Below are 19100 nucleotides of genomic sequence, written 5' to 3' on the forward strand. Positions count from 1 at the left end.
TATTCGGACAAGACGCCTAGCATAATCACGATCGAACATCACTTAAGGTAAGTTCGTTTGATCGTCTAATTATGCTACGTCGTCTTGTCCTCTAGATCAATGGTAGTTGTTCAAAGTTTTATGCAATTTGTATTTAAGGATAATTTGGTGCGTACAATAATAATTATATACTTTAAGTTGACATTGACAACATCTGTCTCACAGCCATTCTTGTACTTAAGTAATTATGGATTTGGATATCTTTATATTTTTTATCAGAGGTCGATTATAGAATCGCGCAAACATCCTCGATTTTTCCGTCCAACCCGCAGCTTTTCGGATTGTTTCGATGTCTACACCTCTGCGATATGCCGCGAAGGTAACCGCGTGTCTAGTACTGTGTGAACCGAAAGTATTTGTATCAATCCCACTTTTGGCCATCACTTCCTTTATCCACCTTCGTATAGATTGCGTTGTTGCCACACGGTGAGGTTTTTTACATGTTATCAGTAAGAAATCTTCGTTATTAGGTCGCAAACTTGCCGAACGCTTCATGTAACAGTCTAAGACCGTAGCTACACACAACTTAGGTTGTTTTTCAAAAAACGGCAGACACAATAAGGGTTGCTTTCTCCCCAGTCCCGAAGTTTTTATACGATCTATGATCTTGACTTTAATCTCTGAGTCAGTCCTATCGATACAGCTTAATCTAATTTTTGACAGTGTTTGCACTCTTTGTGCTGTCACTAACGCTAATAACATGACTAGTTTCTTTGTCAAATCCTCAAACGACAGAGTGTCGTGCGGCCAAAGAGTTTTTAGATAACATAAAACAGGGTCAGGGTCCCAAATTTCTTCATATTTTGCTGATTGCGGGCGTAGCTGAGCCACACCTCGAAAGAATCTCTTTATAACGGGCTGTTGCCCTATATCGCCTATAACTATTAACGCTAAAGCTGATCTATACGAGTTTAACGTCCCATAAGTTTTTACATGGGATAAAGAGACGGTTAAAAACTCGAGAACAGATGAAACTGGAGCCTGAAAAGGGTTGGCTCTCTTCCTTTGATAAAAATCCCACCAGAGGCTTAATGGCTTCCGGTATTGCTTAATGGTTCCTTCCGACAACGATGCCATCACAACCTGTACGGACTCCTGAGGAACGCCTTTCATGACAAACGCTTGCCCGATGACTTCCCGACAACCAGGGAAAGCGAGGTTCGCAACGGATGGAATTGCCTGCAATTATCAATTAACAAATCATTTTCTGGATGAAAAAGGATCGGTTGGCTCACCAACAATTTCTGAAACAGGGGGTACCACGGCTGTGTTGGCCAGAAAGGCACAACCAACACCCCGTTTGCTTTCTCAGCAATTATTTTTCTAATTGTTCTAAGGATGGCAGCGAATGGTGGAAAAGCGTAGAAATATAAATTTGTCCACGGTATGGTAAAAGCATCTACCGCGTATGCCTCTGGGTCTCTGTGCCATGAGACGAATTTTCTGCACTTTGCATTTACATTCGATGCGAACAAATCTATGTCGAATTTCCCGAAGGTTGTATCTACTTGATTATATGCCCAGCTAGCTAATTCCCATTCGGTTTCGTTTTGTTTGACTCTCGATTCCTCATCTGCGTCTTTATTATCGCGAGAACTGATGTACGAAGCGAAAATCCACAAGTCGCGAATCTCGCACCATTGCCAGATTTCCTTTGCCAAATTTGACAACTTTGGAAACTGAATGCTACCCATACGGTTTATGTACGATAACGCCGTCGTATTATCGACACGAAGCAATATTTCACACGAATGTTTATCCTTGGCAAAGCATTTGAGTCCGTAAAATACCGCTTTTAATTCGAGATAATTAATATGTTCTTTTCGCTCTTCCATGTTCCAAAACCCATGTGACCGATTTCCCTCGCAAGCTACTCCCCAGCCTGTTGACGAGGCATCGCTGAAGATTTCCATCTCAAAATGGTCTTCTCTTATCGGGTTGACGCACTCTTTTATATTTCTTGTCCACCACTCTAAGTCTGGGATTAGATTGTCCGATATTACCATGGTTTTATCGTAATTTCCATTTGTTTTTTGCAAAGCTAAAAATTTTTCTCTTTCAAAATTCTTAATGTATAAATTCCCATATCGAACCCCGGGACTGGCAGCTACTAAAATTCCAATAAATTCGGCAAATTTCCTGATTTGACAATGACTGATGGTCTGAAACTTTCTCGCGAGATCATATATTTGATTTCTCTTGCTTTGTGGTAATCTAAGACAGAATTTTTCCGAATCAAAAATGAAACCCAAAAATTTCACTTCTTTCGATGGTTCAAGGACACATTTTTCCATGTTGAATATTAGTCCGGCTTTTTCAATTAACTTCCGAGTCTCTTGAATATTTTTTCGGCATTCTTGTGCTGACTCTCCAAATAACAAAATGTCGTCTAGATAGACGACAGATTCAAATCCTTTGGATCTCAATTTTTGCGCTATTGGTTTCATGAGTTTCGTAAACACGTACGGTGCTGTACATAGCCCGAACGGCATACAATTAAACTCGTATAACGTGTTTTTATAAATGAATCTAAGATATTTCCTACTAGATTCGTCAACCGGAATCAAGAAATACGAATCCTTCAGGTCCATTGTCGCCATAAAAATGTCTTTTCGCAATAGTCGAATCGCTGTCTTTTTGTCCTCCATTTTAAAATGCGGTGCTGAAATAAACATATTCAATTTTTTCAGGTTAAGAATAAAGCGCATATCACCGTTAGGTTTTGGCACGAGAAAGTATGACGAAACAAATTGTTTTTCGCACGGCTCGCATTTAGATATTGCGCCTTTTTTGAGTAATTTACCAACTTCTGTTTCACAAGCAATAATTTCTTGATTTGTTAATCTTGGCTGACTGTATTCAACTTGTGAACCTGGTTGACTTACAAAAGGAATAACATAACCCTGTACCGATTGTAAAATGGAGAGATCGTTGGTCAATTTTTTCCACAAAGAGAAAAAATTTCGCACACGTCCTGCGATTCTTACCGGGTCTATTCCTTGTGTCGACGATTGTCCTTGTTCCGGAAGTCTTTCGGTTTCGGTCCCTTCCTCTGAGTGCCCCGGTGACTCGCTCCGGAGGGACGGCGCCAGTTTAACTTCTCCGACTGTTGTTCCCTCAAAAAATTGTTTGGTCTTGAGTAGGATGATGCAAACCTGCGATTTCCTTCGCGCGGTGCGTTCCCGAAGTTTCGTTGATATCCAGTCGGTTTAGTCAGATCTTTAGATGATTTTTCCATGGATTTGGCCGCCTTGAGATTTTCTGCAAACTTTTCTCCAAATAGCCATGCATCACGTGGACTGTCGTTGGCAATATTTTTGACAATGGGGTTTAATCCCGGAATCATGGAAGATTCTCTTGTTTTTGTCATCTCATGATGTAGGTCAGATAAAATTCTGCCCGCATCGGCCAGCTGTTCGATAAATTTTTGCGTGTCAACTTCTCGGTCGGTACTCACTTCCGCTTTCAGTACTTCCGTTAGTGCTGCGCCAATAGCGTTGATGCCAGCTCCGAGTTGATCTTGAGCGGCGTACTGATACGCGTCTTTCTTAATCGCCAACTGTGTCAAGGCCGATTTTATTTCTGGTTGAACTTTCGGCGCTTTGGTAAGAGGACAGTTTCCTATTGTTGGATATTTTCCCAGGAGAACGCGCTTTTGGTCTATCGGCAGTCCATCTTGCAAAATCTTTGTCCAGCGCTCTGCCACTGCCACATGGATGTCGGGACCCCGTTGATTGTATTTAGATGGGTCGTCTCCCAAAAGCCCCAGTGTCGCTTCGGCGAGTTCTGTTGGTAACTACTTTTTTTTATCCTCGGCCTGTTTTACCGACATTTCCGTGTGGGGACTAGGACGTGACGAATCTCGCGGATTGCGCTCACCGCCCTCTTTGTCTAACCCTTGTACTGCCGCTACGGACCGTTCACGACTGGAGTGTGACGCATCTCGCAGATGGCGCTCACCACTCTTTCCGTCGGAATCATAGTTTATGGACCTCGAACTGCTTCCTGGATACGAACGCTCATGCCGCGAATGTGACGATCGTCTGTTTTCAACAGCGATACGCTCGCCATTTTCTTTGTCAGAGCCCCATGACTCGTTTCTTCTTGAATATCGCCCTGAACTTGATCGCTCGTCCTGGTGACGCGGTCTTGAACGCCTGTCCCGATGACGCGATCTTGAACGCCTATAGCGTGAATGCGATCGCCTGATCTCTTCTTCCAGGCATCGTAATTTTTTCATAAGTAGGTCCCTCGATGAATTTCTATATCTCGGAGAGCTCCCCGAATATGACTCTGACCGCGAACTCATTTTTTGCAATAAAAGAAAACTTTTTAAAACGCACAACTGAAAATTTTCCAACTCGTATTCAATCGTGACTGTCACGGATCGCACAGAAAAACGTAATGGTGTCGGGGCATAAGGCGCAGGGGCTTCTGGGGAGAGTGGCACCGCCATCTAGAGGCGTAGGTGCGAATTTTTGGTTTAATTTAAAAATCTGTGACGGATCGAGCAACTGACGTTACTACCATTGATCTAGAGGACAAGACGACGTAGCATATTCAAGTAAATCGGAATTAGTGCCTAGCAGCAGATAATATAAAATAACGTTGCATATTTAGAAAGACACTCCTATTTTCTCTCACAGCCCTGTATAGGACTATAGCCGCACCATCCCTCATATTGCCGGCTTGTTACGTATCGAGAAGATCGTCGGGAGAAATCGTTTGTTCATTGTGTGATTGTAGACTTAAGTTTGATTTACAAACCTTGTGGTGTTTAGTTCTCCGTAGTATTTCTCGTGCAGCTTATCTCGATCTGGAATTATGTTGTGGGTCGTGCCATCTATCACTTTGCGTCATTAAAATAATTGGTTTTACGCAATACCTATTTAAAATACATATTTACAGTAAGATGTTGTTTGAATCAATTTTCGAGATCTGAAAAATTGGAAATTTGGTTTACGTCTTCCCTGTAGTCATAGGTATTTAAAAAAAAATTGGCCGATTTTCAGTGATAAAAGTTTCGAAATCCCACGAAACACAACTTTGAGGTTGTGGGATTTCGAATCTTTTATTGCTGGAAATCGGCCAATTTTTTTTTTAAATACCTATGACTACAGGGAAGACGTAAACCAAATTTCAGATTTTTCGAAGCCCTATTTAGGCGGGGGAAAAAAAAGAATGTAGTAAGCTCGAATTCCCATGTTATTTAAATGGGAAATTTCACTGCCTTGGAAGCAGTTCTTAGAGTTGATCTACAGGCTTCAAGTTTTGCGTACATTTTTTTCGATTTTTTTGCAAACTTTTTCCGCCTTGTCCGCAGGAATTTTCGCAAACACCCTAAATAAGGATTATCCTAATCTAGATCGATATGGATCTTCAAGGCTATGGTATGAGCATGTGTGCTCTGTAATAGTAATTGCATGTCGGTAAATTACGATACAGGGAGGGTACAGTCGTAATTATCGGTTGAAACGCGACAGGCTTATCGCAAGGTAGGTCGTTGGTAGTTTTTAATTTTTATCCATTGTCTTTACATGGGTGCATCTTTGATTATTTATAACCATTTTCTAGCACCGCTCAGACACGTCTCACCCCCGCGTAACGCTATTTTCGCGGAATCGTCACAATCATTTCTAAAACATCAACATTGGCATCTTAAAAGTACAATTATGCAAACAAAAAATTACAGTATATCAAAATTGAATGTAAATCTCAAATAACCCATTTAAAAAAGGTGTCGCATGTATATGACGTAATGGCGGAAAGGGTGAAATATAATGAAGGTTTCTTTTTCGGACAGCGATGTATTATTCTTGATTGAAGTCCGAACATGAAACTTGGAGCAAACAGTAGGAGAGTGAATTTTTATCGGGTTCATGGTATATAGTGACACTGCCGGTACAAAACTAAAGCTTATTATTTCCAGAGTGACAATATTAAAAGGCATATCTGCTGCGTATAAGCATCGGAAATAAGTCTTTTCGTATTTTTATATTGAAGATAAGCCTTTCTCAATAGTGGTCAATGTCAAATCCTTATTGCACAGCAATTTCCCGTCAGTTCTCGAATGTATCCGGTACAGGCTGCTCTAAGACCACCACAAAGTATTTTTGATTCCTCTTACAAAATAAAATGATGCTAGATTGTATTGCTCCAATATTTTTTTCGTCGATACAATTATTTCGTTTAGAGCTAATAGAATTATCATCGCTTGTGCATTTTCGTCGACGACAAAGGGGCGCGAAGGAAGAGTATCAGTAGAATAGAAAAAATGTACGTAGATTTTGAAATTGTGTCTCGATATCACTACACGAAAAGCGAGATCCGACTTCACGGCGTGTACGTGCGGGAGGTTGTGCTTGGACTTTTTCTTGATCTCACGGAAAATATTGACTAAGTTTTTCATCATAATATAATTATGGTACTTGGCGGTTTTTTTTACATTTCAGATGTTTTTGAATCCGACAATATACACGGGATATCAGATGTACAACAAGTTACGGCTTGTGGTTAAACAGGCGCAAAGTCTGAATGAATTTAAGAGAATGTTAAAGTACGTAAAGGCGGAGATAATGTAGAGAAATAGTAAATGAGTGAATATGTACTGGGGAACATTGTAGAAATGTAGAGAGTAAAGAAGTAATACAGGATAAATATACATAAAATAGAGTATAGATATGTGTCGATTGGCGAATAAATACATGTATAATTGAGAAAAGATATATTGCAGGGATGTCAATATAATCTTAATGGAGAAAAGTAGGCAAAAGCTAAATAAATCGATATGAATTAATTAAATCAACAAAACCAGAAGCTGTAGAATAAACAGAAAATTGCACCTTGGACGGCAAGCGCCTGCGAACATCGGCATGGATCTTGATTTGCACCTGATATTTTTCAACGCACACATTAATTCAATTCGTCGTAATATTAAACAAAATATACCGACAGTTTTGAAAATATCGAATTAACAGGTTCTTCATTAAAAGTTTCCAAAAATCAGTGCATTGTTAACATCATGAACCAGGATCCGTCCTTAATCTACTAATCACTTCATCATGACATCACATGACTTTGTTGTGCATCGTTGGCAGAGGGTTTGGCAGGATTCACCATGAAATTAATGAAGCCGTCGACATCTTCCAATTCATCAGAGTGAAACTTGGCCGCGATAGTGGAACGCCCTTCTATTCTCGGAGTCATCGAAAACATGCAACTTGCCTCTCCACCAACTTCGACCTTATCTTTTAATTTCAGCTTCAGCTGCTTGTCCAATCCAGGTCCTTCAATCAAAAACCTTCCTCGGTTCAGTGGAATTGGCAAAGGATTTTTGAATGTAGCTATGGCATGCAGTTCCCCACCAATGATTGGCTCTTCCGTGACCTGACACAGAAGGACATATATTACTTTAACTATACATTTCGTAGATCATTCTATGTAGTATATAATCTGTTGCGATATGAAACTGTAACCTTGGTTAAACGCGAGAGGAGAGGTTCTATAAAGAAACGTTGCACACGTTATACATGCGTGAAATGCGAACAAAAAATAAACTTCATTTTGAATGTACACAGATTGACTCTAGGCGATACACAACGTTGTATCGCGATAGAGGTACACTCGAAGACTGACACCGAGGACAGCTGATCCGCTAATCCTCGTGACACATACACACGCGGTCACGGAAGGGTACGTGAATCGCAACATCCTTGCATGAGCGCTAGAGTTCATACGTCACTCATGTCAAGCACAACAAATAGACGCAACATAATCATTTCTTTATCATTGTTCAAGGTGACGCCGTTCAAAAAATGTGGCATTGTTAGGCAAAATCGTTAAAAACGGAGCGTCTTGTACATTCACCACTGCAAAAAAATATCGAATTAAAAAAAAATTCTTAAACCATATAGGAAGCAAGTTTTGGCACCTAGGAAGTCGGTTTTGAACATTTTCAAAAGTATGTAACCTCCGATTTCTTGTAAACATGATCACAGTAGATCTGTCAAACCGATAGTCACGAAATTTATACACATACAGTAGTGCTGAAAAGTATTTCGACAAGATGAAATCCATTATGTTAAAGTTCCATCATTTTTCTTACTTTTCTTTATTTTGACTTTATTTTTCAGCGAATGAAAGTTAATTTTCTACAATTATGTTAAACACTGAATTTCTTTCAATAAAAAATATTGAAAAGAATTGGGCGTTACAGAATAAATAGAACAGGTTCATGGGCTTATAAAGAGAATAAACAGTCAGCGAATTCAAGGATAAGGAAAAATGCTTTAATGTCAATGCGTATTTACAGTTTGACGTTTAAAACGAAACTATTTCTACAATAATGTTGCAACCTTATTCATTTTATGACATATGAAAGCTTCTATACGTCTTTTATCTATCGCGACTACTAGAGCATTAGAGAAGCGTCTAATATGGATGATTTCACCGTTTGTACCATTAATTTTTGGATATTTTATATTTTTTGCAATCAACTCAATTATTATCTTAGTCAAAATACTTCCGTACGCTATTGTAATTCTTTACTCCACAGCAATCATCTCCATTGTTGCTTTATGGTGTTTAACCTTTTACAGCTGATCTTTACTGGCGATAACGTCACTAAGCGCTTTAGCTATAGCTCCAGGAAAGCCTGCTTAGCGTCCTAATAGCACAGAGACGGGTTACAATTGGATTGAGTATACCGATTTTCTTGAGCTTGCGAGGAGACACTAGGGTAGTCGGGTCTGAGAATATCTCCATACTGGTCGTGGGAGAAGGTTACCTCTTCACTATTAAGTGCACAAAGACAATGAGCTAGATAGCCAAGAATACTCGTGAAAAACGTCCTTCTAAAATATAAAGTGATTCAAATGTATTGAACGTTTCAAAGAGTGTGAAGATTTCGTGACCTTTGAATTTTCTTAAATATGTGGAAGGATTCGTCGGAGAGGGTCAGAAAATTTAACCATGCATGGTTTGCATACTTTTAATTTCATTTTGTAACGTTGCGGTGGGCCCAGCGTGCCGTCATCAGGCAATCTTTCTGTTTCCAAGAGTGCAAGTGAGTTCGTAGCTCACTCGGTAGCATACTTGCCTAGTAACCGCTAGGTCACGGGATCGAATGTCGCTGTTTACATTTCTTTTTTTCGTTTCTTTTTCGTTTCTTTTCCCTTTTTCTGTTTTCCATTTTTTTTTGCTTCCTTTGTATAACAGTAGTATAGATATAAGAGTTCTAATTCATAAAATGGCGGCGTACTGACAGAGTTGCCCCGATTCCTACCTTACCGACAGTCAGTATGTTACCTCTATTTTTGCTCGATTTTACTGACAAACAGTTCGACATTGAAATTTTTGTGCTGTCGTATGGGCAGCCATTTTGATTTTTTTACCGTCGGATAAGCAGATATTTAAAATTTTTACCGCTAGATGGTGCACATTTTATCGACGGAATTATTACCTCCGACCTTACCGACAGTTACTGTTACTGGGTGTTGTCGCAGATTTGTCGCATGTGGTGCCCCGCCGCATTATCAATCAATCGATATTTCACCGATCGACTCTGCGTTGTATCCAATGCTCGCCGCAAGATGGCCACTCTTTTTATCACGTGGTTGGACGAAATAGAATGTTTCAAAAAATAACAGTTGGATGCTTTCAATAGTTGGTTAAATATTTTCTGACGAAATGCAGGTCTAGACCTGCGAAATAGTGTGTTTTTATTAGGTAGAGGTGGTATTGGGGTGAAATAGAATGCTTCAAAATAGCGGTTGAATGATTTGAATATATCGTGAAATTTTTTCTCTCGAAATACCGGATGGCATTGTCAATAAACCAGTCTGGGACAAGGGGGGGTGGGTCCATAAAAATTCTTCCCACAAAATGCATGTCGAGGCTTGTCCGATGGAAAATTGTAGTGGAGATGGGTGGTATATAGAACGTGAGCCTATTCTGATAGTCACTCTGTTTTCATCGTCTCTTCGCGTCGTGAACTGTTCTTACTTGTGAAAAAGGTAACTTTGATTGAAACGCAATGGATCTGACAAAAGTTAACCACGTTAGCCACTTGGAGAATATGCCGACTAAGAAGATGTCGGAACTAAGAATTGGGGAGGTGTATGACGTCACTAGACTACGACTGGTCAAAACGAAATTCGGAGTACGCGTACTAGCAACGATTAAAGGAAAATACAACGTCTTCTTACCACCGAGAATCGTGAGAGTTCTACATGAAGATTCTGATCAACTGGTTGAAATGTGTAACATGGCTGGGGAAAATCGTCTGCAAATGAAATACCATGGTGGGGAAGTCAACAAGTTTGAATTTTCATGCAGTTATGTACTTTAAATAATCTATGTGATCCTCTCTACTTCTACAAAATTCGTCCGCCAGGGGATAAAAACGGGTATGCAGAAGGTTGTATAGTCAGTCTTCTACCAGCAGTATTTGAGAAAAATCGAGCGCAATATTGCCCTCCTTAACATGGCAATGATCCTAGGTGTGCGATGTTTCATAGACCATAGCAAGTAGTTTATACCCAAGGAAGTCGCAGTCATCGAGGTAAACGGGCCGGGCCTGGATTACACCTTTTTCAAGCCACCCGGTGATTCGACAAGCTTACCGCTTGAATGTAGAAACTAATGCCTGGTTAACACACAATCATCACGGAATACCATGGAATGCTGGCAACAAATCTCACGAGGATGTACCGAAGATTGTGAGAAAAATGATGAGAAATGCGTGTTACGTATACGTCAAAGGGGAGGAGAAGAAAGTATGGCTGACGGAGTTCCTCGACGGTACAACGAGGGTGACTAATATGGAAGATTTGTACATCACATCCCCTGCATTGGAAAAATTGAGATGTATGAAAGCGGCACCCTAGCATGACTTAAACCATGGATACTTCCCATCGAATAATATCTGGAATCATGCGGAGAAAGGATAGATTTGGTACGATGACAACCTCGAATACATCCCGGCATGCAACTGCGCCTTTGATAACGTGCAGCGACTGAGAAGTTGGTATTTAAAGGAGTGTACCGGCTCTCTCTTGAAATCCTTCCGTCTGTATAAAGAATTGGACGATTTAAGAGCAATGAGGTCTGAGGATATAGCTCTTTTGCCAAAAGAATTCATCTACACGTTCGCATTAAACGCCATCAATGATGTGTGGAACAAACTGCCTGAGAATATGAAAATGGACGACAACATTGCCAGTTGCCGCAGATGCCTCTGGCATTATACACCAAGACCCGACGACGATATCGTGGATGGACCAAATCCTCTAGTAAAAGACTGGAATGCAATCGTTTGTCTAAAAAATGCTCGCAACATGCACAAAAATACCAGTAGAATTCATTACAATTATATTATAGTTTACACATAGAATTAAAATGGAATATTCAATAAAATTATTTACTCATCTAGAAAACAGAATTTATTACAATTATATCCCAGTTTATTCATAGAATTAAAAAAAAAATATTGAATGATATTATTTACGTATCTAGAAAAAATAGAATTTGATACAATTATGCATATATCTTTATAAGGTTTATCAGTTCTTGTAATATAAATTCATCTGGCGGGAAAATGTAAAAATATTATAAATTTTATTTGCAGTAAAATACACGATGAATAATTGTAAATTTTGTAGTTTATTCTTCAAAATAATACCATCATCATCATCATCATTATTATTTTCAATATCCAACATTATTACAACAGTTTCATTCTCCCATTATTCTATAATAATTTCTATAGATATATGACTATAACATAGGCTGTTTGGCCTCACTGGAGCAGCCCGCGCGTCTTCAACGAGTTCCCGAAGCTCCTCCAGCGAGAACTCGGAGACTGCTTCGGAAAAGCCGATAATTATTTCTTCCTCCACCTCCTCATCCTCACATCAATCAACGATCGACCAGTCATCATCATCAATTGAAGCAAGGTCTCGAGGAGAATAAGATGACATTTTTTGAAAAATTGATGGTATGTCCGCGGCGAAAAATCTGTAAAAAGAGCAAACCGAAATAGTTTGTTCGTATTATGTTTTGGAAATTAGGGTGGGCCAAAAAAATCGACTATTTTTTTTCACTTTGTACTCCGAAAACTTGGTTGGTAGAGACCTCAAAAACATTCTTTCCAAGTATGAGCTCTTAATTTTAATAGGAAGGTCCTCCGCCTCGCAGTTTTCTATTTTTTTCTTATGGTGAGGAAGAAAAATACATATCTCGGTATCTACTATTTATAAAAAAAAAACGTATATCATATTTTCGTAGGAAATTGAATTCTCTACAAAAAGGTCTGTTACAATTTTTTTGTATACCTTACTGTTCAGAAGATATTCACCGTCAAACTTCAATGCACACTATTATATATATATATATATATATATATATACAGGGTGTCCCTAAATTGCCTCCCACGGACTAGCCAGCATAATACCTCGTTAAAATCCAACCGAGAATTTCTTTTCCGGAAGCTCGTCCGACGCATAGTTTTTGAATTATAAGCGATGGCGCTAGGCCAATCAGAGTGCACCATTTCATCTAGATTTGCCGCCACGGAAATTGCTGTTTTTTTCGTCTGGGTGAATTATTATTATTCGTTTACGAATTAAATATCGGCACCTCCCCTCTCTCGCTGCTGTATCCCTTATTCTTGAGGATGCGCTTCTGTTTACACACACAAGTGTGCGCCCATGGATGTGCGGCCGGCAGCGTGTGCCACGGCAACAATACCGAGGTCAGCGCCCGTGAAGGGGTACAGCAGCGAGAGAGGGGAGGTGCCGATATTTAATTCGTAAACGAATAATAATAATTCACCCAGACGAACAAAACAGCAATTTCCGTGGCGGCAAATCTAGATGAAATGGTGCACTCTGATTGGCCTAGCGCTATCGCTTATAATTCAAAAACTATGCGTCGGACGAGCTTCCGGAAAAAAAATTCTCGTTTGGATTTTAACAAGGTATCATGCTGGCTAGTCCGTGGGAGGCAATTTAGGGACACCCTGTATATATATGTATATATATACCGGGACAATCTCTTGAAACTATACATACAATGCGCATGCGCGAGTTTTATCGGCTGCACGGGCAGGCTGGCCACTCCAAGTTTCAGCTGTCAAACTCTGTTTCTGGCGTCGATGTAGTTCATGCGAATTTTTAAGGTTAGAATCTCAAACAGTCGAGATAGTGACTCGGAAAGTTGATGCTAATGCTCTCTGAAAATTGGCTTCATTCGACTGAAATGAGAAATCTGTTTAAATGTTGGGTGCTTGGAAGAAACGCAGTAGGTAGGTGGGAACACTTTATTTGATCACTTTTATTATTTTGTACATTAGAAATAACAATGAAATTTTTTTCTGTCAACAGGTGATACGCCCAAAATAATTGTATCTCTAATATTTACTGTTATCTGCCTATTTAATTTATCACACGTAAAAAGATCATCGCCACTTTCAAGCAACTAAGTGACTTTCTCACTCTCTTGTGATTTCAGGCGATAATATTGAATTTTATCACTTTTGAAAATAGGACATTAAACCGAATGTTCAAGAAATTCAAATATCACACTATCTGTAACAGAACTGTGAATCTATTTCTTCTCGAGAATAGTTCAACAAAATTTACAAATAGTCGATAGTCAATGTATTTGTTGGGATATTGTGTATTAAGAAGTTCCCGCTAGAAAGCAAAAAGTCTGTTGTAGTTAAGGAAGTGGTGCCACCAGTGGCATGAGATATAATCCACTGTTACGACCTTTCCTTTTCTATGTTTTTGTTTATTTTTCTTTTTCTTTTGTAGGCTCTTGAGAGGCAGTACTCTCTATGCCGTGTAACGGACATCATCATAACCAAAACCTCTCCTCTAACCACTATTCAAATTACTTCATTTAATCAATAAAAATACTGTTATTTGTGTTTATCCAATTAAAAAATAGAAGTGAAATAGAATAGTTTATCCGTTGAAATGGCAGACAAAGAAGTGTCAAATCTAACCAAATTCGATGGTACGAACTTGGCTATGTGGAAGTTCGGCGTGTCTTTTTTGCTAGACTCGAAAGACTTGATGCAGTTTGCTGATGGTACGGATGACGAACCAGACAAAGCTACAAAACTGAAAGAGTGGAAAGAGTGGAAAAAGGGTTGGTCAAAGACAGCGGTGATCCTACTCGGCTCAGTGGAACAGTCGTTACATATCAATTTGATTAATTGTGACAGTCCGAAGAAAATCTGGGACAAGCTGCACGCACTGTATTGTGACACAAGTGAGGATGCGAAACAGCGTTATTGGCAAGACTTCTATGAGTTCCGCGTCAACGATGGTCAGGCAGTCGTAACTCAGATTGAAAAGTTCGAAACAATCTGTAAAAAGTTGGAGGATGCAGACGACGAGCCGTCTGAATCCGCTATGATGTCTAAGCTCCTCAGCAGTCTACCTACAAAATTCTCAGCATTCACGATGGCATGGGAATGCACCCCTAAAGCAAAGCGAAAAAAGGAGAATTTGATTGCGAGGATAGTTCGTGAAGAAAAGCGACTCACCGACACGGAAGAAAATGAGTCATCACTTGTGCTACAAGTGAAAGCTTTACAGATAAAGCTCGATGAAAAATCGAAGCCGTCGACCAGCGGTCAGAAGAGGCTGAAGAACAAATTAAGTGCGAAGAAAATCGAAGCTCTAAAGAATAAGTACCCGTGTACTTATTGTCATGAAACAGGACATTGGTATCGCGAGTGCAACAAACGGTTGGCAAACGAAAAAAGTGATGGAATGAATTCGGGTCAGGGAAAGGCGTATCTCAGTGATATCTCGGTTCTTTTCTCCGAAACGACGGAAAGCGATGAGTCTGTGTGGCTGGCAGATTCGGGTGCTAGCATGCACATGACCTTCCGGAGTGAACTTTTTCGTGAACTCGGTCCCGCGACAACAGTGCGTTTCGTGAAAATCGCGAGTGACAAAACGTTACCGGTCGCCGGTATCGGAACAATTGATATTCAAGTGAGCGCGAACAATAAACTGTATGACAGACAGCTGTCGAACGTTCTTTTAGTGCCCGATTTGAAACGAAATTTATTCTCAGTGGGAGCAATAAATGATAGACAATTCTCGTTTCATTGCTATCGTGATCGGTGTGAAGTTCGAGAGAGCGATGGTACTGTTTCCGCGGAAGGTGTTCGCTATGGGAAGCTATTCCGTATGCTTTTCGCAATGAAAGCTCCAGCGAACGCGAATGTGGCCGAGACTCAATCGCTACAGCTGTGGCACAACAGACTCGGCCACATCAATGTCAAGGCTATCAAGGAGACCGAAGAACGCGGTGCTGCAAACGGGATGAAAATCGTCAACAAGGCTGATGAATTCTTCTGCGAAGCATGTGTCTTGGGTAAGCAGCCTGAAGTTTCACATCCATCGAGCGAACGAGAGAAAATTACAAAGCCTGGAGAAATGATACACTCCGATGTATGCGGTCCGATGAACGTAGAATCGCCGCTTGGGTCGAGATACTTTGTACTTTTCAAAGACGACCGTACTGGATTCCGAAATGTTTACTTTATGCGGCACAAAGCAGAGGTCTTCGATAGACTCAAGGACTACGTAGCTTTAGTCTCAAAGCAAACTGGCAATAGTGTGAAAACCTTGAAGTCTGACAATGGGAAAGAGTATCTCTCAAATCAGCTTAAAGATTTCTTACAAAAGAAAGGCATTGTCAATGAGTTATCGACGCCGTACGTTCCTGAACAAAACGGCCGTGCTGAGCGTGAAATGCGAACGCTAGTCGAAAGTGCGAGATCGATGTTGATTGCGAAGGATCTTCCTAAGGAACTGTGGGCGGAAGCTGTTAGTACGGCATCGTACGTTCTAAACAGAACGATTTGTAAACAGATCCACGGAATGACAGCCTACGAGAGGTGGTTTCAACGCAAGCCGGAAATCAAACACATACGCGTGTTTGGAAGTGATGCCTACGTAAGTGTGCCAAAACAAAAACGTAAAAAGCTGGATCCGAAAAGTAAAAGGATGACCTTCGTTGGCTACGAAGGAGAATCGAAGAATTATCGATTGTGGGACGCTAAAACCCGAAAAATAACAGTAAGCTGCAACGTCAAATTCAATGAAACCACATCAGTCAAGGATAAGTTGGAAGCTGTACGAAAACAAAATGACCACATAGTTATCGAAGATGACAGTGATTCTGAGGCTGAAGAGGATGAAGAGGACATCAGTGAGCCCGAAGAACAGCCTCAACTACCGGAAGTAATCGAAGTTGAACCTGAGGTGGATAATCAGAGATCGGGGAGAACACGGTTGCGTGATAGGAACCTGATCAGAAAAACTAGCCGCTTAGTTGACGAGATCACACTCGTTGCTGATGCAGTGCCAAAGACATACGAAAGTGCAATTGCAAGTGATGAAGCTGATGAGTGGAAGAGTGCGATGTGTGAAGAAGTGGCGGCGCTTCGCAAAAACGAGACTTGGACACTAGAAAAGCTCCCGGTTGGGCAACGCGCGATCGGGTGTAAGTGGGTGTATACAAGAAAGACTGATTCGGAAGGCAATACCAAGCGACTCAAAGCTAGACTCGTAGCAAAAGGCTTTGCACAACGAGAAGGTATTGACTATTTCGAGACTTTTTCGCCAGTGGTCCGCTATGAATCGATAAGAATGCTCCTTGCCATAGCCGCAGCAAAGGATATGGAAGTAGTGCAGTTCGATGTAAAAACGGCGTTTCTTCATGGAGAATTAGAAGAAACTATTTACATGGAGCAGCCCCGTGAATTTGAAGATGAAGAGAAGGCTGGTGTAGTTTGCAGACTACATAAAAGCCTATACGGACTCAAGCAATCTCCACGCTGCTGGAATTCAAAATTTGTCTTATTTTTGAAGCAGTTCAATTTTGGTCCAACAGAAAGTGACCACTGCGTATTTTCCGGTAATGTAAGAGGAGCAAAAGTGTATCTGGCACTTTATGTGGACGATGGTCTACTACTATCATCATCGAAACCAGCAATAACAGTAGTACTGAGAAACTTGGAACAGCACTTCAAGATAACCATAGAAGATGGCAAGCAGTTTATCGGTCTCGAAATTGATCGTGATCGAAAGAACAGGACAATAAAAATTGGACAGAAGGTGTACACACAGAAAATTCTCAAGAAATTTCGAATGGAAGAAGCCAATCCGTCAACTGTCCCCGCTGAACCAGGCTTGCATCTAAGTCAAGAGCAGAGCCCTAGAAATGAGGAGGAGAATAAGAATATACTGAGCATTCCATATCGTGAAGCAATTGGCTCCCTCCTGTTTGCTGCGAGAGTGAGCCGTCCCGATATAGAATACGCGGTCAACCAAGCTAGCCAATACCTATCGAATTATGGGCAAGAACATTGGCAAGCAGTTAAGAAAATCTTCCGGTACCTGAAGGGAACCCTGGATTATGGGATTGTCTACGGAAGCAGTGGGAGTAACCTTGAACCTACTGGATTTACTGACGCAGACTATGCTGGATGTGTGGATACGCGAAAGTCAACGAACGGTTTCGTGTTTTTACTTAACGGTGGTGCGATTTCATGGTCTAGCCAACGACAACGAGTCGTAGCGCTTTCGACTACAGAGGCAGAGTATATCGCTCTCGCACACGGTACCAAAGATGCGATATGGTTACGCAGAATTTTAGGAGAAATAGGCTTTAAGAGTGATACTATACCTATGTACGTTGATAATCGATCTGCGATCGACTTAGCAAAAAATCCAGAGTGCCATAAGAAAACTAAACATATAGATGTTCGGTTTCATTTTGTACGCAACGTAAATGAGCGTAGTGAAATATCTGTAAGACACGTAGAAAGTAAAGAGCAACTTGCAGACATTTTTACTAAACCATTGTCGAAACAACAGTTTGAGTACATAAGAGAGAGACTGAGTATTGTACGCCAGTCTTAATAAGTGAGAGTGTTGGAATATTGTGTATTAAGAAGTTCCCGCTAGAAAGCAAAAAGTCTGTTGTAGTTAAGGAAGTGGTGCCACCAGTGGCATGAGATATAATCCACTGTTACGACCTTTCCTTTTCTATGTTTTTGTTTATTTTTCTTTTTCGTTTGTAGGCTCTTGAGACGCAGTACTCTCTATGCCGTGTAACGGACATCATCATAACCAAAACCTCTCCTCTAACCACTATTCAAATTATTTCATTTAATCAATAAAAATACTGTTATTTGTGTTTATTCAATTAAAAAATAGAAGTGCACCTTTATTATCCTGAATAATAAAAAATCCCAACAGTATTTTTAATGATGTTTTAATGATGTTCAATTAAATAAATGACGGGAACCTAATACTCAAATTGAAAATTCAAGTAATATTAGATTTATTAAAATGTTTCCTGTATTTCATGTTAGTGCGGTTCGAAACAAAGAAAGTCTAATCGGAAGCGTAGAACTCAGGAACGTAGATCACATCCTGTGACACAAGTTGAAAATCAACTTTCTCAAAATGCGCCTTAACGTCACAATTACCTTCAAGGACAATCACGTTTTAGAGTAATGTCAGAACATTATTACGAGGATATTGACTTATAGGATTCAAGATCGTGCCCCTTGTTCCATCAAAATAAATGAATATCTAATTTTTAACGAAGTTCATGAAGATTTTTTTCCAAATAATGTAATCCGATACAATATCTCGTTCATAGTCCTCCGAACATCACCTTGTAACAAGGATATTTGGAAAAAGTCCCTTTGTTGCAGGAACCATTATAAAATTCTTGGTTTTCAATTCGTGCTACTGAATAACTTCTGCGTTTCAGGTTCCATTTTCAATCTCAAACTGAGATTTTTTTTGCTCCAGATAATGCTAATATGAAATGCAGAAACAATTACGCTAAATAGAGATTCACAAGCTTTCAGTCTTAGCGTAGGACCCTATAAAGAGTGTGAAATTGAATTTGATTTTAAGTTATCGTTCAACTAGCTACCCAGATGACACCGTCAACTAAAATTGAATTTAAAGACATTTTTAACTGAAGTTATTTAACAATTCTAGATTTAGATCGAT

The 19100-nt window shown here is 40.1% G+C and overlaps 2 protein-coding genes across 4 annotated transcripts in view; both read right to left on the minus strand.

Moving 5' to 3' along the window:
* Nucleotides 1-216: 216 nt before the first annotated feature.
* LOC124218966 (uncharacterized) lies at nucleotides 217-2687 on the minus strand. Its single transcript, XM_046625970.1, has 2 exons — nucleotides 1275-2687; nucleotides 217-1218 (listed from the first exon to the last, which is right to left on the minus strand). Exons 1-2 carry the CDS (start codon nucleotides 2685-2687, stop codon nucleotides 217-219), a joined length of 2415 nt encoding a protein of 804 aa, XP_046481926.1.
* Nucleotides 2688-6728: 4041 nt separating this feature from the next.
* Nucleotides 6729-19100, minus strand: part of Tg (transglutaminase) — a 519386-nt gene continuing 507014 nt past the window's right edge. For 2 of the 3 annotated variants that reach the window (XM_046608806.2, XM_046608807.2), the window contains exon 10: nucleotides 6729-7425. In XM_046608806.2, coding sequence (XP_046464762.1) covers nucleotides 7099-7425 — 327 coding nt within the window. In that variant the 3' untranslated portion in view covers nucleotides 6729-7098. Of the gene's footprint in view, nucleotides 7426-11647; nucleotides 12055-19100 lie in introns of those variants that run through there. The other variant, XM_069134516.1, reaches the window with a different exon arrangement.

The sequence above is a fragment of the Neodiprion pinetum genome, chromosome 1 (assembly GCF_021155775.2).
Source record: "Neodiprion pinetum isolate iyNeoPine1 chromosome 1, iyNeoPine1.2, whole genome shotgun sequence".
NCBI lineage: Eukaryota > Metazoa > Arthropoda > Insecta > Hymenoptera > Diprionidae > Neodiprion > Neodiprion pinetum.